Here is a 26339-nt window from a genome sequence, read left to right as displayed (position 1 = left end):
GCTATGATTTTAAAGAAGAATGATGTTTAATCACTTGGAAACTGGATGAATTAACATGATTTCCAAAATCAACATCTAATAAGACTTTGATTTTATCACTCAAGAAGTCTTTGACAGATGGTCCTCAGGAGTGACACAAATGTCGTGGAAATTTTAATCAGACAACAGTGAACTGTAAAGTCCTACAAAGATGAAAAATATTTCAGGATATGCTACTAATTGTCATAGCCACTTAGGAAATAATTTAGTACAAATTCACAAACAATACAATGAATATACTGTGAGGCTATATTTTCATACTGTAACAGCTACTTGCTGAAAAATGAAAAACTGAAAAAAAAAACTAGGCAAATTCTTAGGATACTTATTAATAACTGATTTTTTAAAGTTTATTTATTTATTTTGGCAGAGACCCAGACAGTGTGAGTGGGAGAGGGGCAGAGAGAAAAGGAAAGAGAGAGAATCCCAAGCAGGCTCTGCCCTGCCAGCCCAGAGCCTGATGCGGGGCTTAAACCCACGAAACTGCCAGATCATGACCTGGGCCAAAACCAAGAGTCGATGCTTAACTGACTGAGCCACCCAGGCGCCCCTCATAACTTTTTTTTTTTTTAATGGGTTTTACTTGTTCAATGCTCAGTCAATCAAATATAACCTGAGTGGCCAAAAAAATTTTATTCTCTTCAAATATGCCACTTTTATATGCTGGAAATACTCACTCAAGATGTGTTTCAAGCCTGTAAGCCACACTAGAGAGCCCTGAAGAATTCTTTTATACTAAGCAACACTTACTGCTCTATTATTTTCAGACGGTTGAGTCACTTGTAGTCGCCCCTCCCCCTCCCATCACCGTTTGGTTATCTCATTTTCTTTTTTCAAATGCTAACCAGAAAGTGATCTTGTGCTTTGTCTCTGTCTTCTTTTTTCCCTACCCCCCACCCCCAACAATCTTTTTCTTTTTCTTTCTTGGCAGTTTCTCTGAGCAACCAGCCCCAAAGACTGCAAAAATGACTTTCACGAACTCCCTATGACTCGACGTGGCACAGATGACTTCTCTTCCACGAATTCAGTACGGCGTGACAGCTTGTTTTCTTGACTCACACACTGACTCAAATATTTATTATGCATAATATTCTGTGGACGTTGGGAAATACAAAGATGAATCTGCCTCATTTCCAGACCTCAAGAAACTTACATTATGTTATGTAAGAGGGAAACAATATGTGCTAAAGGCTATAGAACTGCACAGTCCAATAGAACGGCCATTAGTTACTGCTTTTTGGCATTTGTGCGTAGTTTGAGTTGAGATGTACCGTAAGTATAAAATACACACTGGATTTTGAAGGTTCAGTGCAAAAAAATGTAAAACATCTCATATAAAAAAATCAATTTTTATATTGATTATATGTGGAGGTGATAATATTTTGGATATACTGGGTTAGATAAAGTATATAATTAATTTAACCTGTTTCTTTGCACTTTAAAATTTTTTTTAATGTTTATTTATTATTGAGAGACAGAGACAGTGTGCGAGTGGGGGAGGGCAGAGGGAGAGGGAGACACAGAATCCGAAGCAGGCTCCAGGCTCTGAGCTCTCAGCACTGAGCCCTGTGTGGGGTTTGAACTCAGGAACCGTGAGATCATGACCTGAGCCAAAGTTGGACACAACTGACTGAGCCACCCAGGCGCCCCTCTTTACACTTTTTTATGTGGCTACTGGAAACTGTAAAATCACATATGTGGCCGGCATTGATATGCAAGTTTAGAGAGAAAGGGGAGAGTACTTCATTTGTGTTGGGGGCGGGGGCACATACAGGGGAAGATGGTGAGCAGGAAACCATCCAAGAGGAGGCAACACTTGAACTTGCTTTTGCACATGCAGAGTGGAGAAGAGACCTCAGCCAATAGTAGAGGCAATGCTGTGTAACGAGCAAGGCATAGTTTCCGGCGCATATCTTGGTTCCTCTTCTTAGAAACTGTTTGACCTCTCCTCTCTCTTAATTTCCACACAAGAAAGTTGGAGCTAGTGATGCCTATGTCATAAGATTGATCATGATGGGGATTATAATGAGAGAATATATACAAACTGATTAGTGTAGCGCACAGAACAAGAGAAAGCAGTCAATAAGTGGTATCTAAATTTACTAGTATATGGAATAGCAGAGTTATAAGATGATTTAAAGGATGTTAAAGTGAAATTTAACATAAAAGCTGTTTCCTCAGCTACTGTGCCAGAGATGCCACTGCTAAGGTTTTGTCTCTCTTTTTAAATTGTTGCTTATAAAATAATTGCTTATAATCTGAGTGAATTGCAAATTCTATATATAATGGATATTCACGAACAAAGAAAAAAAAGATACATGTTCCAGTTGATTTTCACTGTCCTTATTCCACTGCTGACTTTTGTTTGTTTTTGAGAGAGAGAGAGAGAGAGAGAGGGGCAGAGAGTGAAGGGGACAGAGGATCCAAAGCAGGCTCTGCACTGATAGTGGAGAGCCTGATGTGGGGCTTGAACTCATGAACTGTGAGATCATGACCTGAGCCAAAATTAGACACTTAACTGACTGAGCCATCCAAGCACCCCTCCACTGCTAAATTTATAATACTTTATCACCTTTTTTGTTTTCATGGAAAGTAAGTTTAGAAGTATTAGTGGGCTATTTTCTTTACTTTCCTGGTTGATACCCTTGGTCATTGGACAATGTTCAATGGCCCACAGCTAGCTTCATCAAAATTATGGATGGAAACTAGAGCAAATTCCAAGAATGATGACATTGTCATTACCTGAGTGATTCAGGAGAAAATCAGCATATCCCCAAGTTCCCATTGAAGAAATCCTTAGAAGGGCTTTATGATAATCTGATACTTTATTCAAATATTCTGAGAAACTAATATTAGACCACCATGTGGCAGGTTACTTAGAAAATAACGACTGGAGAATCCACTTTAATTGCCTATAGAAGCTAGCTTCTCTTAAAGACTGGTGTTGAGGTGCCTGGGTGGCTCTGTCAGTTAACTATCTGACTTCGGCTCAGGTCATGATCTGGCTGTTCCTGGGTTTGGGCCCGGCATTGGGCTCTGTGCTGACAGCTCAGAGCCTGGAGCCTGCTTCAGATTCTATGTCTCCCTCTCTCTCTGCCCCTCCCCCACTCATACTCTGTCTCTCTCTCAAAAACTAACATAAAAAAAAAAAAAAAAGAGTGGTGCTTACCAAAGGATGGAGGGTTAATAGTTAAAAGTATCCGGATATGACAGTGGCCCTGACAAATATCTTCTCTTTCCCATCTTGAGTTTCCAGCTTCAGGAATTTTAAGAGGACCTCTTTTAGAGGGGTAAAATCAAAGTCTACACATGACTTGATTCAAGGAAAACCCTACAGACCTCTGGCTTCTACACTGGGTTCCTCATACATTTCAACTCCTTTTTTCTCTCCCTCAATATCTGTTAAAAGAGAGAACCCCCATCACTTCAAAGTTGTGCTTAGTAATTGCCTATTTTGTTATAATAAAAGTATCTATTACTATTAAGCACTCATTGCTGTGCTAAATAAGCAGTGTACTATTTCTTTCAATCCGCATAATACCACCATGGCTCACTTACTATTACCTCTTACTTTAGTTTCTATTGTTGCTTAACAAATTACCACAAAATTTAGGGGCTTACAAAAACAATAATCCTTTGTCATCTCTTATGGTTCTGTGGGTCTGTAAATCAGACAAAGCATAATGAGTTTGACGTATCTCTACACCGTGAGGTCTGAGGTCTCAGTTGGAGGACTTGAAGGCTGGATCCTGGAATCATCCACAGGCTCATTCACTGACATGTCTAGTGGTTGATGTTGGCTGTCAGTGGAGATGTTGATTAGGACACTCATATGTGGCCTGGGCTTCCTCACAACATGGTGACTGGGTTGCAAAGGTAAGTGTTGCACAAGAGAGACACAGACAGAGACAAAGAGAGCACATATGCTCTAGGCAGAAGCCAATGGCTGATTATGACTTCACTGGAAGTCACATCACTTCTGCCAAATTCTTTTGGTTGAGGCAGTTTCAAAGTTCAGCCCAGATTCAAGGGAAGAGAATATAGATCCCATCTCTTGATGAAGGAAAGTTAATGTCAGTTCATGAGAACAACATTGGGACAGAATATACACTCATGCAGCCGTCTTTGGATGGCTTTTGAAAAATACAATCTGGGGCGTCTGGGTGGCTCGGTCGGTTAAGCGTCCGACTTCGGCTCAGGTCATGATCTCGCGGTCCGTGAGTTGGAGCCCCGCGTCGGGCTCTGTGCTGACAGCTCAGAGCCTGAAGCCTGTTTCAGATTCTGTGTCTCCCTCTCTCTGTGACCCTCCCCCATTCATGCTCTGTCTCTCTCTGTCTCAAAAATAAATAAACGTTAAAAAAAAATTTAAAAAAAGAAAAAGAAAAATACAATCTGCTACATACTTTATTTTATAGACTAAAAACAGGGGCTTACAGAGAGTAAATTGCTTGTGATCATACAACTAGTAAAAATAAAAGCCAAGATAGAAATCTGCTCGTTTCCAGAATCTATTCTCTTAAAAAAAAAATCACCATTGCTATTATACCTCCCACCCCAAATTCTTTCTAGTTTTAAACTTTAGAAAACTAATCTATTTCAGGGTGGATCAGTTGGTTGAGCGTCCGACTCTTGGTTATAGCTCAGGTCACGATCCCATGGTTTCATGGGTTCAAGCCCCGTGTCAGGCTCTGCACTGACACTGTGGAGCCTGCGTGGGATTCTCTGTCTCTCTCTCTCTCTCTCTGCCACTCTCCCACTCACGCTGTGGCTATCTCTCTCCCTCTCTCTTTCTCTCTCTCCCTCTCTCAAAATAAACATAAAATAAAAAACTAATCTATTTCAAATATACAAATATTTGTTTATTTAAACAGTGTGCCACAAGTTTCATAAACCTGGAGCAGTGGATGGTAACATGATTTCACAATAATTTTAAATTTTTGTTTTTACATTTATTCATTTTTGAGAGACAGAGAGACAGAGCACAAGCGGGGGAGGGGCAGAGAGAGAGGGAGACACAGAATCCGAAGCAGGCTCCAGGCTCTGAGCTATCAGCACAGAGCCTGACACAGGGCTCGAACCCACAAACCACGAGATCATGACCTGAGCCGAAGTCAGACACTCAACCGACTGAGCCACCCAGGCACCCCAATTTCACAATAATTTTAAAGTCCAAGTTACAAGAGCTCAAGACCTCTCCCTTTTCTTGGAAATGTTTCCTTTTTGGGGCTCCTGGGACACTCAGTTGGTTGAGCATCTGACTCTAGATTTTGGCTTAGGTCATGATCCTAGGGTTGTGGGATCGATCCCTGTGCTGGGCTCCACTCTGAGCATGGAGCCTGCTTGGGATTTTCTCTCTTGCCCTGTGCCCTCCTTCCCTACTCACGCTCACTCCTTCTCTCTCTCTAAAATAAAAAAGAGATGTTTCCCTTTTTTCCTTACTATTTCTATAGTTCTTAAAGATGTCCACCAACTCATCTTTCCTCCAAGCCACTATGACAGCTACCAAGTTGCTTGTTTCCTCTGGCAATGGTGGGCTTCTGAGAATATCAGTGCAAGGGAGCTGGGTCTTCTTGCTTCACCAGCTGCTGACGGAGCCAGACGGGAGCTAGTTTTGCATACAGGTGGGAGCAATGACCCTGTCCCAACTCTGGGTCACACTATGTCATGTCACCTGGGCAGAGAAGCAGTACTGCTTTTCCCAGGGGCATGGTCACATGAAAGCCATCCTTTCAAGTTAGCCGACACATCCTTCTCATTCTTCTGTCATTGATGCTAACAAATAAAGCAAAAAAACTCCCCTCACCTCACTCCCAACCCCAGTGCTATCTAAGGAGAAACAATAATTCAGCCTGGATCTCCAAACTCACTCCTGCAAGGGTTAGAAACATTCATCTTTTTCTGTTCCATGAAAACACCGCAACAAAGTTTACGTGAAGACGCTCAACTCAGTGATGCAATAATTTATACAGCACACATAAACTCTGACTTTGAGGGCTAAACCAGGGTCATCCAATTATTGGGGACATCATGGTTTCTGGTAAAGCAGAGGGTAGACGTTTCCTTTTTTACACGATGTCTCAAAGAACTAGTGAGATAGTTTTCCCAAAACAAAAGAGGGGTTAAACCAAAGACAGATTCTCTAATCAAAGCTGTGGGAAGAAAAAAGTTTCCCAGGCTTCTCTGTACTCCGTCAAGATATCAGGGCCATGATATGGTAACAGCTACAGTTCTCCTCACATAAAGGGAAATTCTTCCTTAGACGTAGCCCAGGAATCCGAGCTCAGCTGTGGGAGAGGTAGCAGAAGGCTTTACATTCCACATCTGGCCTGCCCCTTACGGTATTAAGATACTACTACTACTCCTCGTGGTAGTAGCAGCAGCAGCAGCAGCGGCAATGAAGAGGAGGAGGAGAAGAGGGGAGGACAATGGGTAGGAAGAAGTAATGCACTAAATTCTCACTAAGCACTGGGCACTGTGCTAAATGAATTCATAGAGTTCTCCCAATAGCTCTGTGAGATACCCCTTTTGTGAAAATACTCCTTTTTTTTCAGATGAGGAAACTGAGGCTTAAAGATATAGTGAGTTGTCTAAGGCCATGTAACTTGTAAGAGGTGAAGCTTGCACTTACACTGAGGCATTCTTACTGTTGAATTCTTCTACTATTCTTATCAACTGTTTCCTACCCCAAATTAGCTCTTAGCTGTCATTTTCCTAAGAAACCTAATTAGACCAAACTTTATTAAATACCCACTATGCGGGCGCCTGGGTGGCTCAGTCGGTTAAGCATCCGACCTCAGCTCAGGTCACGATCTCACGGTCTGTGAGTTCGAGCCCCGCGTCGGGCTCTGGGCTGATGGCTTGGAGCCTGGAGCCTGCTTCCGATTCTGTGTCTCCTTCTCTCTCTGCCCCTCCCCCATTCATGCTCTGTCTCTCTCTGTCTCAAAAATAAATAAATAAATAAATAAATAAATGTTAAAAAAAAAAAGGAAAAAAAAATACCCACTATGTCCACAAATCTTCATTGGGCCCTGGGATGATATGGCTGAAATAGGAACTAGTCCCTGTGCTGAGGGAACCAGCGGTGTGATAAAGAAGACAATAGGCATGGTGGGAGGGTCCTCAGGGTCCTGTGGTAGCACCAAGTAGAGAAGGATTTATTTTAACTCTGATGGGATCCAGGAAAAATTCCAGAAGGTGATTTTTGAGATGGGAATTAGCTTACACATACAATGTTGACAGGTAAAGAAGAAAGAGAAAGGCACTCCGAACAGGGAAAATAATAAAATAATAATAATAATAATAATAAAAAGAAGAAGGGCTTGTATAAATACATGGCATGAGAGAGGAAGACTGGGTCATCAGGGAATGGATGCAAAGTTATATGTTTGGGTGAGAGCCTCAAAGATGGATTAGGGAAGAGAGCTTGGAAGCCAGTTGTGATGAGCCCTGATTGCCCACAAAAGAGGCTGCATTTGTCCTACAGCCAAGGAGAGTTATGCAGAGCCTTTTATATGAAGGACTGGAAGTTATATGGGTGTTCCAGATACCAGGCAGCTCCTGTAATTCTGCTGATGTATAAGACTTCTGGATGCACCTTGCATATTGCCAAGCCAGTTGGGATAGCTTAAAGGGCAGGCTACATGCACTGGGTAGAAATCTATGGAAAACTTGTCTTTCATCTCCAGGATTCTATTTTGTTTCCTTGAGTTGTATTTTCATGGCTTTGTCTTTCAGAGGTCTCTCATTAGATATTTTCCAATGGTACAGGAAAAGAAAGGCTGAGATTTGTGCTAAAATTCTCAACCAGGGGCCAAATGTTGACCATTGACAGTCATTCCTAGAGGAGACAAAGGTTTGCAAGGTGGAAGGACATGTATGGGAGGAGAGTAAATCTGCCCCTTGCCTGAAGGGGACCTACAGAAAGATGGGGTAAGGGAGTAGGGTTACTTCGCTGTTATGGCCTTTCCCCTGTGCTTTTGCAATAGCATTGTTCATCTTCTTTAGTGTTAAAGAATTGAAACAAATCCCCATTATTTAAAGCCTAAGATATGAAGTTTTTCTAGAATGATTTGTTATTCCTTTTTGATGGTGAGAAGGGGTTTTCTTCACTGAGCTCTATGAAGAGTTGAAGCCTAGTCAAAAAGCATTTCTGAGAATGGCGTGGAGTCCAGAAAATTGATGCCTGCAATGCCCATATTATCTCTTTACTTTGGCTAATCTTAGAAAGCCTGAGCAAATGACTCTATTTGTGCTTCCTGCTAGGTAAGAACAGGTGAAATCAGATCTCACAAGGAGATATAGCAAGCTTTTCACCTCATGAAAATTTTTTCAAACTGACTATAACTGACAAATGGTCTAATTCCACTTGAGCTGCTATGTTTGCCCTTCAGCAGCTCTAGCATGCAGTTTAAAAGTTAGTCCATAGATCAAATAGGTCCTATCTTTAGTATAGGAGGCAAAGAAAACCACATCCATATGTTTAAGTAACATAAGATTAATTGAGGATATACTACATACATGCACACCAGTGCAAATTGTTCCCCAAGCCATCAGGATAGACTTCCTAGGTTCTGCAGCCCAAGCAAAGTTAGGAGGAGAAGTAGCAGAAGTGCAGGTCTACATCAGGACATAGGTGGGCCTAAGGTCAGAGGGTGTAACTTGCTCAGGGGCCCTAGACTTCCTGTTTATAAAGTGCCTCAAAGGGGACACTTGGGTGGCTCAGTCAGTTAAGCGTCCGACTTCAGCTCAGGTCATCAGGACTTCGGCTCACTGTTTGTGAGTTCAAGACCCGCGTTGGGCTCTGTGCTGACAGCTTGGAGCCTGGATCCTCCTTTGGATTCTGTGTCTCCTTCTCTCTGCCTCTCCCTGCTCACACTCTGTCTCTCTCTCTCTCTTTCTGTCTCAAAAATAAATAAGCATTAAAAAAATAATAATAAAACAAAATAAAGTGTCTCAAAGGTAGACATTTGACCTTCTGGAATTCAGGTCAAAATGCCCTAATATCTAGGATTGTACAGTTTTGCCGACAGCAAAGGCAGGAGACATTCCCTATCAGCCTTTATGCCAGACTATATTACCCATTGTTCTCTATGAATTCATGCTTTTTTTTTTTTAATGTTTATTTTATTTTTGAGAAAGAAAGGGACAGAGTGCAAGCAGGGGAGAGGTCGAGAGAAGCGAGACACAGAATCCGAAGCAGGCTACAGGCTCAGAGCTGTCAGCACAGAGCCTGACATGGGGCTTGAACCCACGAACTGTGAGATCATGATCTGAGTCGAAGTCGGTCGCTCAACTGACTGAGCCACCCAGGAACCCCTGAATTCATGCTTTTTAAACAGATTTTATAATTATCTTATAAAAGCAAAATATACTGCATTGTTTGTCCATGTTAATAATGTTAATTGCAGAGTTTCTAACATGCCAAATTTGTAATTCTGTAGAGCCATTTTGTTATTGTTATTTATTTTAATATGTTGGGAGCCTCAGGGAATTGGAGTAGGCAGAAGCTCACTTGACCTCTCTGATCCCTGAGGATGGGGAATCTAAGGGGGTTCCCCTACTTGTTTCCTTGGTCCCAGTTAAAGAAAGCACACACAGAGCTTAGCAGGCTGGTGAACCGTTAAGTATTTCAGCTTGTCCGTTTTAGGTCCTGTCATCAGCACTGAGCTGCCCATCTTCCCTGAAGCTCTGTAGCATTTTCTCATTCCCACAGTATTTAAGGGTTAGTCTACGAGCATTTGTTAAATTGACCAAAAATGAATATGCATGTGATAGACGAGGGTTAAGCTGAGAACGATGCAGCCCAGGAGAATGAATAACATGGCAAGTCCTGCCAAGTCCTCAGTTTGAACTAAGTTTTCTTCAGTTCTGGTCAAACTAGCCTGACCAGAGAGCTTCAGTGCAAAGGTCTGTGTGTTCAGGTGACTGTGCATCCACATATAATTATCTTATTAAATACATGAATTCTGCGTTGCTTACATAGGACTTCTAGCTCCTTTCCTGGCTTAGGCTCCAGAATAAACCTTTTTTTGATTGTTAGAAGTTAGTTGGGCATTAAAAAAATAGTCTGCACTTCACTCCTTCAATAATGATTTACGGAACATCCTTCACGTGCCCAAGGGCTGCTCACGGCATGGGGTAGAGCTGTGAGTTAAGACGGCCTGGGCCCTCCTCTCCCAGAGCCCACATGCTCAAGGTGGGAAGACAGTAATAAACTAGTAAATAAGTAACCCCACAAGATGATTTCAGATGGCCCTGAGTGAAGTGAAAGCAATAAAGCAGGGGAGGGGGGCTTTGACAGAGGGGTTGGACAGCAATTTCAGATTGTGTGGTCAGAGCTGGCTACCAGAAGAAATGTCATTTGAGCCTAAGATATGTCCCTACATTGAAAGCTTTTATCGTGCCCCATAGCCATATGGAGTTACTTGATTCAAGAAGAATTCCAGGAGAAACAGTAATTGCCTGGATAACACTCAAGCCTTTTGCCTAAACATAAAGTCTTATATATGATCAGTTATCTCTCAGTTCAACCAACATCCTCTTAGAGCACTGACTTTTACTTTTCTGGAAAAGGCAGGCTGACTGCTCCTGGTGGTTGGGAGCTTAGCCAGAATTACCTTGTGTTAACTACAAGCCTTCTCCTCCTTTCATTTTTATTGCTATAATGATTTTTTTCCTGGAAGGTTCTTTTATATGAGGGATGATGACATCAATGAAACTGATTTCACCACCAGTGAAAATTGATCTTACTGCTTTATTGTGACATCTAGAATCTTCTCTTTGCCCACTGCTGTAGCCAATGAGTAGAAGAAATACCCACAAAGTGGATGTTGACTCAGAAGCAGTGAGTGGCCACTGCTATTTAAAGATGCAGGGCATTTCTGAGCTTTCCATAAGGGAATAATTAAATCACTGCAGGTAACAAAGAATTAATTTTGAGGGATATTAAGCACCCTTAATTAGCACATTTGAGTTTCATTTCCCCACAGGGAAAATATTCTCATGGCAACTTGCCATGTCAAAGCTTCTAAAACTTCTCCCTAAACTTAGAGCTGAAGTCCATTTTACAATGCAAATGAGGACAGCAAAAATCTTTTAAGCCAAATCATTCATAACCATTTAGGTTCCAGGGCCCTGGATTTTGTTAATAATTCTGTGGCAACCACTTGGGAGGCCTTCTGAAAAATATATAGCTGGTATATTCAAAGAACCTAAATCTTCTAATAACCCACATCTGTGCAGAGTTTGAAAGCTTGTTTTTTTTCTTCCTAATTCCGATTACACTGTGTTTTAATTGCATTTTAAAGTTTAAGTGAATTTAGAGATCATAAAAATTCAAGACAAATAGAAACATCTCAGCCTAGACACATCCATCACATGGAGCTGATTGTTTACAATATCACATGAGATTAGGGCAGCAGAAGGGATTGTGGTTTATTGGTCTCAAATTCAATTAAATGAAATCAATTAATTCCTTGGGATATTTACGATATCATTCTTCTATCTAGGCATCAGTGCTGTACCAAATTTAACAATGAAAGAGGACTGATCTGTTTGGTTACTATGTAGATATATATATCTATATATATATCTATATATTATACATTATATATATTTTTTAATTTTACTGGGAAGACTTTTAAAAATATGTGTACTTTCCAAATATAAGCATGCAGAGTTTAATTTAATATATGTTAAGGATTGTCAGGTAATGATTATTTCAGACTTGGACATGAATATTTGCTTTAGATGCACCTCTGAAGGCAAAATTAAATGACAAACAACTACTGTGAGTGAAAGTTACCTTGAAAATTCTACCCTATCTTCTTGGGTCCACACATGAGAATGATCTTAAACTCCAATCTTAAACAACTAATGAGAGAAAGGAAGAACACAGCCATTTTAGGTAGTATCAATTCTCAAGTAATAGAATGATTTCTGATGTCTAACTTCCCACTTAAAAAAAATCACAGAAAAACGTTCAAAGTGCTAGGGAGGAAATCTGGTAACTAACAGATACTGCAATATAACCATGTGGCCTAGGTTCTTTCATTTTTTTCTTTTTTACTTTTATTTATTTTTGAGAGAGAGACAGAGCATGAGCAGGGGAGAGGGAGACACAGAATCCAAAGCAGGCTCCAGGCTCTGAGCTGTCAGCACAGAGCCCGATGTGGGGCTCGAACTCACAAACCATGAGATCATGACCTGAGCTGCAGTCGGACGCTTAACCGACTGAGCCACCTAGGAGTCCTGATTTTGTTTTCTGATGGGACCATGCAGGCAGCTAGCAACATCTTCCCACATGGCCCTTTGGACATTTCAGGATTTATTATAGAATAAAGCAAGAAGTGATTTATTTCTTTATACTTTGAAATTTCTCTAACTTTTGGATGTGCTTCAGTCTGACAGTAATTACTTTCTGCTTTTTCCTCTCTTCCATTTTTTCTCCTCATTTCTTCTTCCCTCTACCCTCCAAAAGAGTAGAGGTTTAGAACTGAAGAGGTCCTAAAGTATTAGTGGACTGCCTCGTGTCTTTTTCTAACTGAAGAAGCTACTTAGGGCAAGGCAGATTCTGGTTTTATCCCTGCCCTTCTCTCCACAGTGCTTTACATAAGTTTAAAATATTAAAGAGAATTCAGAGGGACATCAATTTCCAAGTCAGTTTCATATAGGAATACCTATTCCAACATTTGTCAACATTTGTAGACCTCTGCCTGAATACTTCCCACAATAAGAAGTTCACCGCTTGATGAGGCTGCTGATTCATCTGTGTTCAGCGTTACACATTTCCTCTATGGAGATAAAATGAGCCTCATAGGCATTTAGCCAATTGTCCCGAGTTCTGCCCTTTGGTAGTGTACAAATCAAGTCAATGCCCCTTCCACTATTGGAACATACTGGGTCTCCCAACAACACTTTTTTCTCTGGTTTCTGCCATGATTCCCACAGTGACTGGAATACACCTGTCTTCATAGACCATACCCTCTCCACACACTTGACTCAAATTCCAGATTCTTGACCTCCTGAGATTTACACTCCATCTCCACAATTCCTCAAATTCTCTTCAGCTTATATCTATCGTCCTCCTTGTTTGTAGAAGCTTCTTGGATCAAAACCTAGTCTCTTTATGAGCCTCCACAAAATGTCACTGGTCTTCAGCAGTTTGTGTCTAATATGTTTATGGCAGCTTAGCAGCGACAATGTCATGAGGAATCACACAGCAGGGTGCATGGGCTTCTGAAACCTCCCACCATTCCCGTCTTTCCCTTCCTTATGTTGTCCTCACCCTCTCTGCTGAGTGAAAGTCAATTCTACTAATCCCAGCAGTGAAAAACTTAGCCTGACTTGAAGGTAGATGATCTCAACACAGTCTATGTCTTCCTTCCCTGAAATAGTGAAATTTTCACTGTTGTTACAATACATGTTAACTGCCTCCATTTAAATGTTAAACACTTTACATGATCTCATTTCAATTTTACTTTAACCCCATGTGGTAGATAGTACTATTCTCTTTGCTCATGTGAAGAAAATAAGGTTTCAAGAGGTCTAGTAATTTTTCTAAGGAAAAACTATTATTGCCAAAGCTAGAACTTAAGCCCACTTTCTTTAAACTCCAAAGTTAGTACATCTAACATGTATACTAAACGTCTCTTCAAGATTTCCATATGCCTCATCATCCTGATTGTTATTCTCTGGACAAATTCCATTTTTTACAAAAAAGTATTCCTTTTAAAATATGGCCTCCTAAAATGCATTTAGTCCTTCAGATGTGAAGACAAGGAAGTAACTAAAAATTGCACACACTGGCCAACAGATGTGTTGACTTGCCTATCCATTGTTTTTTTTTTTTTAATTTGTATTAAATTTCACTTAATTAACATACAGTACAATATTGGTCTCAGGAGTAGAATTCAGTGATTTATCATTTACATACAACACCCAGTGCTCATCACAAAAAAACGCCTCCTTAGTACTCATCTAGCCCATCTCACCCATCTTCCACCCACATCCCTCCATCATCCCACAGTTTGTACTCTATCACTAAGAGAGTCTCTTGTGGTGTGTTTCCCTCTCTTCTCCCGCCCCCCCCCCCACCTTTTCCTCTATGCTCATCTGTTTTGCTTCTTAAATTCCACATATGAATGAAATCATATGGTATTTATCTTTCTCTGATTGACTTATTTTGCTTAGCATAATACATTCTGGCTCTATCCATGTCATTGCAGATGTCCTGATTTCATTCTTTTTGATGGCTGAATAATATTCCAGTGTGTGTGTGTGTGTGTGAGTGAGTGTGTGTGTGTGTGTGTGTGTGCGCGCGCGTGTGTGTGTACATACATATATATATAAATATATATGTATATATATTTATATATATATCACATTTTCTTTATCCATTCATCACTTGGTGGACATTTAGGTTCTCTCCATAGTTTGGCTATTGTTGAAAATACTGCTATAAACACTGGGGTGCATGTACCCCTTTGAATCTGTATTTTTGCACACTTTGGGAAAATACCTAATAGTGAAATTGCTGGATTATAGAGTAGTTCTATTATCAGTTTTCTTGAGGAATCACCATACTGTTCTCCAGAGTGGCTGCACAGGTTTGTATTTCCACCAACAGTGCAAGAGGCTTCCCCTTTCTCCATATCCTTGCCAACATCTGTTGTTTCTTGTGTTGTTAATTTTCATCATTCTGACAGGTGTGAGGTGGTATCTCATTGTGGTTTTGATTGGTATTTCCCTGGTGATGAGTGATGTTGAGTTTCTTCTCTTGTGTCTATTAGCTATCTGGATGTCTTCTTTGGAAAAGTGTCTATTCATGTCTTTTGCTCATTTCTTCACTGGATTGTTTTTTGGGTGTTGAGTTTGATAAGTTCTGTATAGATTTTGGATACTAACCCTTTATCAGATATATTGTTTGCAAATATCTTCTCTCATTCCGTATGCTGCCTTTTAGTTTTGTTGATTATTTTCTTTCTCTGTGCAGAAGCTTTTTATCTTGATAAAGTCCCAGTAATTCATGCTTTTGTTTCCCTTCTTTTGGTGATGTGTCTAATAAGATGTTGCTCTGGCCAAGGTCAAAGAAGTTACTACCTGTGTTCTCCTCTAGGATTTTGATAGTTTCCTGTCTTACATGTAGGTCTCTCATCCATTTTGAATTTATTTTTATGTATGGTATAAGAAAGTGTTCCAGGTTCATTCTTCTGCATGTAGTTGTCCGGTTTTCCTAACACCATTTGTTAAAGAAACTGTCTTTTCTCCACAGAATATTCCTTCCTGCTTTGTTGAAGATGAGTTGACCATATAGTTGTGGATCCATTTCTCGGTTTTCTATTCTATTCCATTGATCTATGTGTCTGTTTTTGTGCCAGTACCATACTGTCTTGGTCACTACAGCTTCATAATATAACTCAAAATCCAGAGATACTCCCAGTTTTGTTTTTCTTTTTCAGGACTGGTTTGACTATTTGGGCTCTTTTGTGGTTTCATACAAATTTTAGGGTTGTTTGTTCTAGCTCTGCAAACAATACTGATGGTATTTTGATAGGGATTGTGGTTTTTTTTAAATGTTTATTTATTTATTTTGAGAGAGAGAGAAAGCGCAAGTGGGGGAGGGACAGAGAGGAAGAGAGAGAGAGAATCCCAAGCAGGCTCCATGCTGTCAGCATAGAGTCCAAGGTGGGCTCGATCTCATGAACCATGATATATGACCCAAGCTGAAATCCAGAAATCAGATGCTTAACAGATTGAGTCACCCAGGTGCCCTGTCCATCCATTGTTTTTAATAAACAAATAGCACAACAAAAAAGCAAGAAGAAAAAGGAAAGGAAGAATTTGAATGCCTGTATAATCTCTGGTCCACACTTTTTTCTGTCATCTGGACTTATTCTATCCATTTTGTTACCTATTTGGCTCCTAAAGATATTTGCATTTGTAATCTACTTTTCTGTAACATTGTATATTCTTGCCATCCATCTTGGATTTCATAGGTTACAGCTGTAACTGTTCTCAAAGCAACTCAATAGGACTATGGTCCATGCTAACTCCTAACGCTGCTGTGGAATTGATATGAATTGCCTGCCATCTAAAAGTACTGTTTGGCATAAAGGAATTTAGCTAGTAAGTGCACCCAGTGAACCACCCAGTGTCTACATCTAACATGGCCATTCTGTTCTCTGCTTGTCCTTACATTTTAACTTTTAAGAAGCTATATACGATAAGATTATTCATGTTCTGAAGAATTCATGAAGATTATAGGATTTAAATTTCAAGAGTTTTAATTTTTTTCTGTATCTACACAGCTAACAAATAATTCTTACGATACCTACTGTTAAAAAAATTTTCCAGGGAGGGGCACTTTGGCGGCTCAGTCAGTTGGGTGTCCAACTCTTTATTTCGGCTCAAGTCATAATCCCAGGATCGTGGGATAGAGCCCTGCTCAAAATTTGTTCTCTCTCTCTCCCTCTGTCCCTCTCCCTTGTTTGCATGCTCAGTCTCTCTCTCTCTCTCTTTCTCTCTGAAATAAAAAATTAAGAAAAATTTGTTTTCAGGTATATCTGGTTACTCTTCCCATGTCTAAATTGGGGGAAAAAAGCACTAAATTCTCCACAAATCACCTTATGTCATTCACAGAGGCCAGAAATGCCTGGGTGATATGGAATTTCACTCCGAGGTTTTCCTAATGCCTTTCCATGTGATCAAATAGAGTGCTATGCATGTCCAAGGTGATGTGACTAGATATGAATCTTGTCCTTTTGTTCTAGGTCCACCTAGCCAAGAGAAAAAATACTATATTTTACAAAGGTGAAACCTAAGTAGATTTTGCTACACTTCTCAAGATAATGTCTTCATTAAAGGGTTTTCTAATAGTGATAGGTGTGCCAAAATGGAATGGGTCAATTTGTTAAATAGTGAGCCTCCTATTATCAGAGATGTTTAATCATAGTTTGGATGGGCACAGAGAGTGAAATGTACTCATTGGCATACAAGGTCACTTCCAACTCTGAATATCTGTTTCTATATAAAGTCAAGCAATATCATCTAAGGTTACTTATTCCTCTCACAAATTGAGATGACTGGTTGAGTTCTTTGTTTCTCTTTGGTTATAAAAATTTTGCATAGTGGAAAGTAGAAGTCAGGCTTTCTGGCTAGTAACTCAGATGCCCAACCCCCTAAATGCTATTCATCTGTATGTACACATAGGAAATGCCATCATGGTTGATTATACCTGGTTGACAACATCTCTGAAGTTACAGATGGGTAACTAAGGTGAATATAATCCCTAATTGGAAATCTGGAAAACTTGGTTGTTTCTCACTTTTCTTTTGTTAGTTTCATAGAACATTTTTTCATGCTTAAAATGTTAGTGTGATGCTAACTTAACATTAGTAAGTTAAAGAAAATTTCAAGGGGGAAAATTAACATTTAAATAGATTTTGATTATTACAGAAAAGACAGAATCTCCAGCCAGTGATTTGGCTTAACTAGGAATACAAGAGTAATTAATGGTTGTCAGTATCAGAAAAGATTTTCCAGAGACAGGAACTGTCAAGGTAGGGGAGGGAGGAGAAAGATTTTCAGACCTCCAATACTTGACATGCTTGTAAAAAAGACTGTGAACATGAGAGGGAGCAGTCTTACTGGAAAATTTCCAGAAAGTAATGTATAGTCAGTTCCTGTCCATGTTGCACACCCTAACTTAGCCTAACTCCAATGCTGTGAGGTAAATACTCTTACCCTTTCTTAAGATGCCAGGAGATGCTGAGTTTTCTGCATTGCTTTGAGAGACTTGCACACCATGGGGACAAATCCTCCTACTTCTTGCCTAACCTCCTCCCTAAATATGATATAAATGAAAACCCAAGAAAGTACTACCTGACAGTATAAAATGACTGTACATTTAGGATAGTTTTGCCAACCACAGCAAGAAAGTTATATATTCATGAGAAATGGCTGCAGAAATAAACTTTGGCAATCTTTCCATATTATTCCCAATGAAAACCAGGTTTCTTTAAAATCAATGAAGTGAATGTGTTTGAATAGAATGCTTTAGCACTGTCCTGCATTTTAAGGAATATATGAATTTATCCGTGTAGTTTTAAAACCTACAATAATTGAACATCTATTTTGTACCAGGCATCGTACTATAGAATTACTTACATGATATGATCACAGAAAAATACTGTGCTCACTAAAATAAGTAGGAGTATTCCTTTGCCTCATACCAAAGGCCATTTATAATATAGCTTCTCAGCTATATTTTGTTTGTCAGCAAATCCTCCTCACTTTTTTCCTTTGGTCATGCCTTTTCAAAACCTCCTCAGTGTTTGAAGTCTGATCCCATTTCTGCTTCTCCCTCAAAGCTTTCCTTGACCTGTTCAGCACAGAGTATTTCCTTCCTCCTTTGAGCAGGAAGTCCTTGTTATCTGCAGTACACGGGCATTTATCAAATATCGCCCAGTGCCTTCATGAGGGGTGCTGGTGTGTATGCTATCTGGCTTTGCATGTCAGTACCTCAGGCTCCCCAAGTAGACTTTGTGTTCTTTTTGTAGAACAATTCCTATAGTTTTGTGTTATGCAACTTACGGTGGAAATTCAACTAAACTGGCTGTTCTGCAACGATGAGGTGGAGTCTAATGTGTGTAGAAGGGTTAAGACTCGGGTGTGTGCCTGAGAATGAGAAGTAATACTTAGCTTTGTTGATATTTCCCAGTTGCCTGGAAAAAAGGGGGTATATTCTCATATAATGTTTTATATTCGGGGTCCAAAACACACTTTCCTAAAATGCAGTGTAGGCAGTGTCCCCACCCCCCTCTGCTCCCAACAAAAACTTTTTTCACCTTTTCTCTATCCTTATCTTTTCTATTTACAGACCGACTATTTGCTTCTCATTGAGCTGCAAACATGTCTGATGAATAAGTTGTATTTCGGTTTCCTGCGGCAACTATTAGAAGTCTTTTCTGCACAGGTCTATGGTGGTCTCTTCGGGAGGTGTGCTGGGTTATGTCTGTGCCTAACCTTCCCCTGGGGGCTGAACTGAGGTCCGCATAGTGTTAAAGACGTGTACTCTAGAGGAATGTTTTGTACAGTGGGACTCCTTTGTATTAAAATAACAGCAAGACAGTCAAAAAGGGGAATTCATCATAGAGAAAGGAGACTGTTTCATGGAACCTAAAGATGGAGAAAATAGTTGGCCCTCAGGTACCATGTGGAAATGTATCTCTTACCTTTAGTTCATTCTACAGGTCTGCTTTATTCCTTTCTCTTGGTGCTGATTAGCTTCTGTTTTTTCTACCCATAGGATGAAGGATGGGGCTAACAGTTTCCGAGTTTGAAACACTAGAGTCCAAGTTACTGAAAAACAAAACAGAACAAAACAAAACAAAAACCTGCCTTGATCCACGTCCCAATACCTGAAGAAGGACTTCAATTACTATCTTCGGCTAAGGGTCCATCCCTGGACCAATAAAATATGGTCAGACACAAAATGGTATTTTACTCTACTGTATTTCTGGGGTAATCATTTGGATGGAGGGTGGTAGGAAGGTGCTAGTACCTAAAGGTGATATGCTGGACAGATAAAAGGGTAGAGGTTTTCTGTGTTGTACATGTGCATAGAGGTAAAGAGTTTATAAGCCCCTTCCCACATGTTATCTCATGTGAGCCTCGTGACAGCAGGATAACAGAGGCAAGAAAAACACTATTGGTGGGCAACTTCTATATTAACATTTTACATCCTGAAGGCATTAACGTGCTTTTAGATATTAAGTGATTTGCGCAAGATTCACAAATAATTAGGAAATTCTCTTTCCATTGCCTAACGAAACTTCTCTTTCAAAATGTTTCTGAAATTCCACCACCTTCGCAAAGGCAATGAATAGGAGAGCAATACTAACTTAATTTGTCTTCTCTAGAAAAAAGAGCAGGTCCAGGGAAGTGTAATTTCAGTGAATCAGGAATGAGGGAAAAGGAGAGTGAGAGAAAGACAGAAAGGAAACATAAGGGAATGAGTTACTGAGCTGGCCACAGATTTGAAATAAGCTGATTGGTTTGTATCACAGGATATTCTCAGAGAGGCTGTGTGAAGCTACTGTGTGTGTGCCATGGGCAGGGGAGGGAAAGGAATAAAAGTTGATTCACTAGATTCCATTGTCCTTGGTCAAAGCTGGGGCTCCAGGGTTAACTTACCAGCACTTCCTGTTGTACATGTTTGGGGACACAGCAGAACCTGCTGGACAGCAGAGAAGTCCTAGGTGGAAGGAAAGATACTATCAGGTCATATATGAGAGTGACATGAAGGACCAGAGGCAGCCTCGGAGGGAGTCTCCCTGGCTCAGCAGACCAGGCTCCACCATGACCTGATCTTCGGCCACAAAGGTGACAAGAGACCTGAGCACATCTCCTCTCTGGGGCCTACAGGAATGCAGTTGATGCCAAGGCATCATCCTGGGGGAACATCAAGAGGAGCTGAGGAGCTGGCTGTACGGTCTCATGGGGGGATGGTGATATCTACTCCTCGACGAAAGCCCACTTCAAGCACACCCCTCCTACACTACTGCAGACTTGATCAGTCCCATCTTCATGTTCACACTATTCTTCACACGAGTATATACATCTTTAATTCAATTATTTATTCAGACTTTTTTCTTTTCCTAGAAAGGATTTTTGTGAGACTGAGTAATGTTGATTCATTAATACAATAGTTTATTGAATACCTACTATGTGCTAGGCACTATTTTCAGTGGTAGGGATAAAATAGTGATAGGTACAAATCTTTAACTTTTTGAAGCTTACATTTTAATGTGTGTGTGACTAATAAAGAAATAAGCAAAATATATATTATGTTAGAGACTTTTAAATGCTTTGGAGAAAATAAAGCAGGAAAGTTAGATAGGAAGAGCCGGGGTGGGGAGTGAGTATTGTACGTTAAGTAGGGTGTCAGGGAAAACTTCACCAGAGTGAGTGATATTACAGCAAGAGCAGGTATGGATATCTGGGAGTGAGGGAGTGAGTTGCAGAGACAGAGAAAACCAAGTGCACAGGCATTAAGCATGCTGGGTGTTTTCCAAGAAGGCCAGGGAGACCACGGTGACCAAAGCAGAGTAAGGGAGAAGGAGATGAGAGAGAAGAGAATAGATGCAGAGAGTTAATGTGGAGCTAAATATCTCAGGACATTGAAATGACTTTGGCTTTCACTTGGAGAGGGATGGAGAAGCAATAGGGCTTTAATCAGAGAAGAGAGCTGACTTCCATTTCAACAGGGTCACTCTGGCTGAGAGTAGAGTATAAAGGGACAAGAGCTGAAGCTGAGCATAAGGAGCTTACTGGGGCAACTCAGGTGGGCAGTGCTGATTGTTTGGACAAAGATGGCAGTGGAAGAGGTGGTGGGAGACAGTGTGATTCTAGTTTAAAGACGGAATTGACAGACTCTATTATGGATGAGCAAGAACATCCGAGATTAGAAATCAATCATTAAGAAGATGATTCCAGGGGCGCCTGGGTGGCTTGGTTGGTTAAGCGTCCGACTTCGGCTCAGGTCATGATCTCACGGTCCGTGAGTTCGAGCCCCACGTCGGGCTCTGTGCTGACAGCTCAGAGCCTGGAGCCTGTTTCAGATTCTGTGTCTCCCTCTCTCTCTCTGACCCTCCCCTGTTCATGCTCTGTCTCTCTCTGTCGCAAAAATAAATAAATGTTAAAAAAAATTAAAAAAAAAAAAAGAAGATGATTCCAGGTTTTTGGCCTGAGCCAAGATGACAGAAGGAAAAAAAAAATTAGAGGGAAGATTAGTTTGGACAGGAAATGGTTCTCAGACATCCAAGTGGAGTTGTTGAATTGACAGTGCATTTAGGAGACTGAAGTTCAAGGAAAAGTTCATGGTTAGAGATATAAATTGGGAGCCATCGGTATGACATTAAAGGCCATGGTACTGGGTTAGATCACCACGTGAATGAGTGTAGCTAGGAAAGTGAAAGGGACAAAAACTGACTCCTAGACCATTCCACTCTAAGGGATTAGGAAGGTGAGGAGGACCAAAAAGCAGACACAGCAAATGTGGCCACAAAGTAGAATGAAAACCAGAAGAATGTGGTTTCTGGAAGCCAAGAGAAGAAGGTGTTTCGAGAGGCAGGGCCTTGGCCAAAATGTTGCTGACAGAGGTGTTGAGAACAGACCTTTGGGTTTAGCAGCATGGAGATCATTGGTGACCTTGAGCAGTCCACTACAGTAGACGGGGGCAAATGCCCGAATGGAAGTTCAAAAGAGAATGGAGGGGAGAGAAATCGGAAGAAATAAATATAGGCAGTTCTTTAGAGTTTTGCTTTAAAGGGAAGGAGTACAAAGAGGGTGGTGGCTGGTGGGACAGGGAGAATAAAGTGTGTGTTAAGGGCCTGCTCATATGCCTCTTGGCAGTGTCCGCTACAACTTACTGGCAGAACCAGGCAGAAAAGGAATGATTGTGAGAAAAATGAACAAAATACCCCTACAGCCAGGTCTGCACGGACCACTGAACCGACCCACACACGGTTCACCGTATCAACGAGGAAACGTCCTGCGGAAGTGAAGGTGCCTGGGTTAGGCCTTATAGACCGAACACCTAAACGTTTCAGATTCAAAAGGCAGAAATAATAAGCCTGTCAAATAGCAGTGTGGAGGTTCCCTCTACTGATCTGCGATGCCAAAATGTGGTCTGGTGGCATTTTCTGAGAGATTCATTTGGAGTGGCAGTTTCACAGGATAATCACCCTCATCCTCACTAGCAAACAGTACGTAAGTGCCTGACTTCCCTACCACCTCATAAATTAAAACCGTTCCCTGGGCGAACCGGTGTGGTAATGAGAAGTAGTGAGAGGCCTGAAGGTCAGGGATGGGGAAAAGGCAGGGATCCGGTAGAGGCAGGCGGCTCTTGCCAAACCATCCCGCCCCAGTTCCTGATTTTCACCCTGGCTGTCCAAGCGCGGGAGTGCACGACTCCTCCGCTGCTTCTTCCTCCTTTGCCCCTTGAGCTCCGTACTTCTTCTTTTGCTGTTCTCTCTCAACGCAGGGGTGGTTCCGAAGATCGGCCCTGGCCCCTACCTGGCCCCTACCACCGCCTGTAGGCGCGCGGGAAGCGGACTGAGACCCCCTGAAACTCCAGTGGGGGCAGGACCCGGCGTTCTGAGCATGTGCGAGCAAGCCGGGAGGCTAGGGCGGATTCGGGGGGTGGGGGCCGCCTCAGGTCTCTTGTGCTAAGCGCGGAGCAGGGGCGCGGCGGAGCAGGAGCGTGGTGAGCGCAGGACCGGCCAGCACTCTCCAGCGCCGGGATCCTGCGCCTAGGGCGCAGCGGCTGCGCCCTATCCTCCGGGCGTGGGCGAGCTGGCCGCGTGTGCCTCCCTGCTTGACGCGTGGGCGAGCCAATCAGGACTAGCGGTCCAGGCTGCCATGTGACGGGCGAGGCGGCTCCTTTCCCCAGCGCGGCCAGAGGGAGGAGAGAACCGGGGCTCGCCGCGAGCCTTCGAGAGCAGCGGTCGCGGAGGCGGCGGCGGCGGCACAGGCTCGGGCCAGCCGCGCGCGCATCCCCCGGCGCCCTGGGCGGTGGAAAGCTCGGCGGGCCGCGGCAGCCCAAGACACGAGTGGACAAAGCAAGATGGCAGGGATCTTAGCCTGGTTCTGGAACGAGAGGTTTTGGCTCCCACACAATGTCACCTGGGCGGACCTGAAGAACACGGAGGAGGCCACCTTCCCGCAGGCTGAGGACCTCTATCTTGCCTTCCCCGTGGCCTTCTGCATCTTCATGGTGCGGTTCATCTTCGAGAGGTAAGAGGGGCTGGAGCGCTCCTCCCCTCCCCCTTCACACACTCTCACACACACACGCACACGCACCCGCGCGCGCACATTCGCGCGCACACGCACCCTCGCGTGCTCTGTGGCGCACGCACCCGCGCCCCCAGCGCTCGCGCTCGCGCCTCCAACCTTTGTGTTCGGGGAAGGGGTTGCTGACCCTTCAGCCCGGCTGCCGTTCGGGGCGCCAGGGAGGATCTGGCTAGCCTACGGATTTCCTCCGGGGCGCCGGGGAGGGGCCGTGGAGCGTTGGGGTCGCCCCCCGCACTCCTCCTGGGCCCGCTCTCTCCCGGCCGCGAGCGCCGGCGAACAAAGGTGAGCGCCCGGCGGCCTCGGGACGCGGCGCACTCGGAGGGGTTGGCCCCTGTGCGCCCCGCGGGCGGCCGCGCTGCCGGGCAGGGCTCCCGCCCGAGGCTCGTCGCCACCCACCTGACAGCCTGGAGCGCTGCGGACGCGCGGCCCGGAGGGCGGAGGGACCGCGCACACACCTCCAGTCCTTTCGCCCAAGCACGCGGATTGTGGGGACTGTGCTTCGGAACGATTCGCCGGGGACTCCTGGGCTTCTGGCCGCTAGTTGGTTTCTACTCGTGACGCTATCAGGCCCACAGTCCTGGGAGATAGATAACAACAGTTTTTAGGCTTCCAGCACTCCGGGTCATTAGCGGTTTTCTTAAAAGATTATGACGAGACGGGTGCACAGCCTGCAACGTGGTGATATTAAATTGATAAGATGCTTCCTGTGAATAACCATAAACTTTTGTGCCAAACGCACTTAAAACATTTTAAGGAGTTGTTACTTATCGTTTGTATAATTTCCGGATTTGGTTGAGTGGCCCCACTGTGTCCCGAACAAACTTGTGTTACTCTCATTCAATCAGTCTTAGTCACAAAACTCGATTTTGTGTGCTGTGCACTCTCCGGGTGCTATTGAAACAAAAGCAGGACAGCGGCACACACTTGTTTTCCTCTACTGAGAACCTCGCCTCCCCTTCCTCTCCTCTCTCCGCCCCCCATTCATCGGTGAGGCTGAATTCCTCAGATGATGGAGTTTATACCCCATTTCCCACGTCCACTCCACCACTCTTCTCCTACCCCCAACTCACCTTGGTTTTGTTTCTGAAGCTTTTGCTGTTATTTTGTTTGCTGTTTCTGTTTGCCTGACACCACTCTTGAGGATGGCGGAGTTTGTCTTTTGTGTCATTTGTTGCTGGGTATGGCAGCAGAAAAAGCTTCGTGGGAACAAAAAGTATCTTTTGTTTAAGGAAGGTGTGTTTTTCAGCGGGCGATAACTGTTGCTTGTGAACCAAGCCGCCGGTTCACATGCAGAGATTGAAATGCACGAAGGAACAGATTTAAAGACGTATTTTAAAATGACTGCAATCCAGCGCAGATACCTCACTGAGGTCTATCTAGCGCTGAGGCGTACTGTGAAAAAGTGGGTGTGTTTGTAGGTTTGGAGTTGCTTCTACAGCAGATGTTTACTTACAGAAAATAGGAACTGCTATCTAACTTCGCAATCTCTTCAAAAACAGCCTCTCGGGACCTGCAGGAGTTCTGTACTGATTGATACTTAGTAGGGGCTCCACACACCATTGCGTAAGAACATCTGATCAATTCTGGACGGGCTCACTTGTAGTCAGGTAATGCATTTGAAAGAGGTGTAGTCTTAACGTTTTGGATAACAAAAGCATGTCAGCTAACGACCTTTGTGCAGAAAGCTGATTCCAAGTTCTTTAGATTGGAAAAAAATAAATTTGGTTTTGTACTTAAACTTTCTCTGCCTTAAAAAAAAACAAAAAACCAAAATCTAAAAACAAATGTAATTTAAGTTGAAAACTGGAAGTTTGTTATTCTTCTTCCTGGACAGTTTTTTCTTCCTTTGTGTAATCTCTTGACTGGACTTAGACTTTGTACAAAAGGGTCAGCTGCTTTCAACTATCAGTCTCAGCAAATGTCGTCATATTGTAATGCAGAGAGTTTTTCAGTTACTTTCAGGCCGTTGGTTCACGTAGAAGTGAATTTCATGGCAAACTGAGAGTTTGCGATTGATGTTCAGAAGAATACTCCAGTATGGCCCATATACCACAGGATGCTATACTGACTCTTGGAAGGATGTCTACTTTGTTTCTATAGTGGCGACCGCCCTGTCTTAACCATTCAGACTCTCAGTTCCCTGAAAATCCAAGTATATAATTGCGACCAGAATTACAAGTTGTGCATGTTTCTCCTCTCCTCACACCTAAGGAGCCCATTCTGGTATCCAGCTTGTGGCCTTCGTCTCAGCAACCACCAAGGGCCTGAATTTGAATCAGCTGATATTGTTATTCGTGATATGACTCACTTTCTGTCCTCTTCTAACATGGTGTACTTAAATCTTTCTTTTGCTGTATTCTGTAATGTATAGCATGATTTAAAGAAGCCTGTTGTGAGTCCCTTTACAAAATGAAATGCCTTTGTAATAGAAATAATTCCCTCCAGAT

At 42.5% G+C, this 26339-nt stretch overlaps 1 protein-coding gene and 1 long non-coding RNA gene across 5 annotated transcripts in view; one reads left to right on the top strand and one right to left on the bottom strand.

Moving 5' to 3' along the window:
- Positions 1-25323, bottom strand: part of LOC132672631 (uncharacterized) — an 81131-nt gene extending 55808 nt beyond the window's left edge. Inside the window, exons 1-5 of one of the 2 annotated variants that reach the window (XR_013557278.2) lie at positions 24963-25323; positions 24289-24469; positions 20233-20293; positions 19272-19398; positions 14432-16814 (exon numbers count right to left, since the gene is read on the bottom strand). This is a non-coding gene — a long non-coding RNA (uncharacterized LOC132672631). Of the gene's footprint in view, positions 1-14431; positions 16815-19271; positions 19399-20232; positions 20294-24288; positions 24470-24962 lie in introns of those variants that run through there. The other variant, XR_013557277.1, reaches the window with a different exon arrangement.
- The window catches only part of CERS6 (ceramide synthase 6), a 325119-nt gene continuing 322030 nt past the window's right edge, over positions 23251-26339 (top strand). The window contains exon 1 of one of the 3 annotated variants that reach the window (XM_060624845.3): positions 23251-23835. In XM_060624845.3, coding sequence (XP_060480828.1) covers positions 23666-23835 — 170 coding nt within the window. In that variant the 5' untranslated portion in view covers positions 23251-23665. The remainder of the gene's footprint in view (positions 23836-26339) is intronic. The other 2 variants (XM_060624843.3, XM_060624844.3) reach the window with 2 other exon arrangements.

The sequence above is a fragment of the Panthera onca genome, chromosome C1, assembly GCF_046562875.1.
Source record: "Panthera onca isolate mPanOnc1 chromosome C1, mPanOnc1 haplotype 2, whole genome shotgun sequence".
Classification (NCBI taxonomy): domain Eukaryota; kingdom Metazoa; phylum Chordata; class Mammalia; order Carnivora; family Felidae; genus Panthera; species Panthera onca.
The sequence above is the reverse complement of the archived record's forward strand: the minus strand, read 5'-3'. Positions and strand labels throughout refer to the sequence as shown.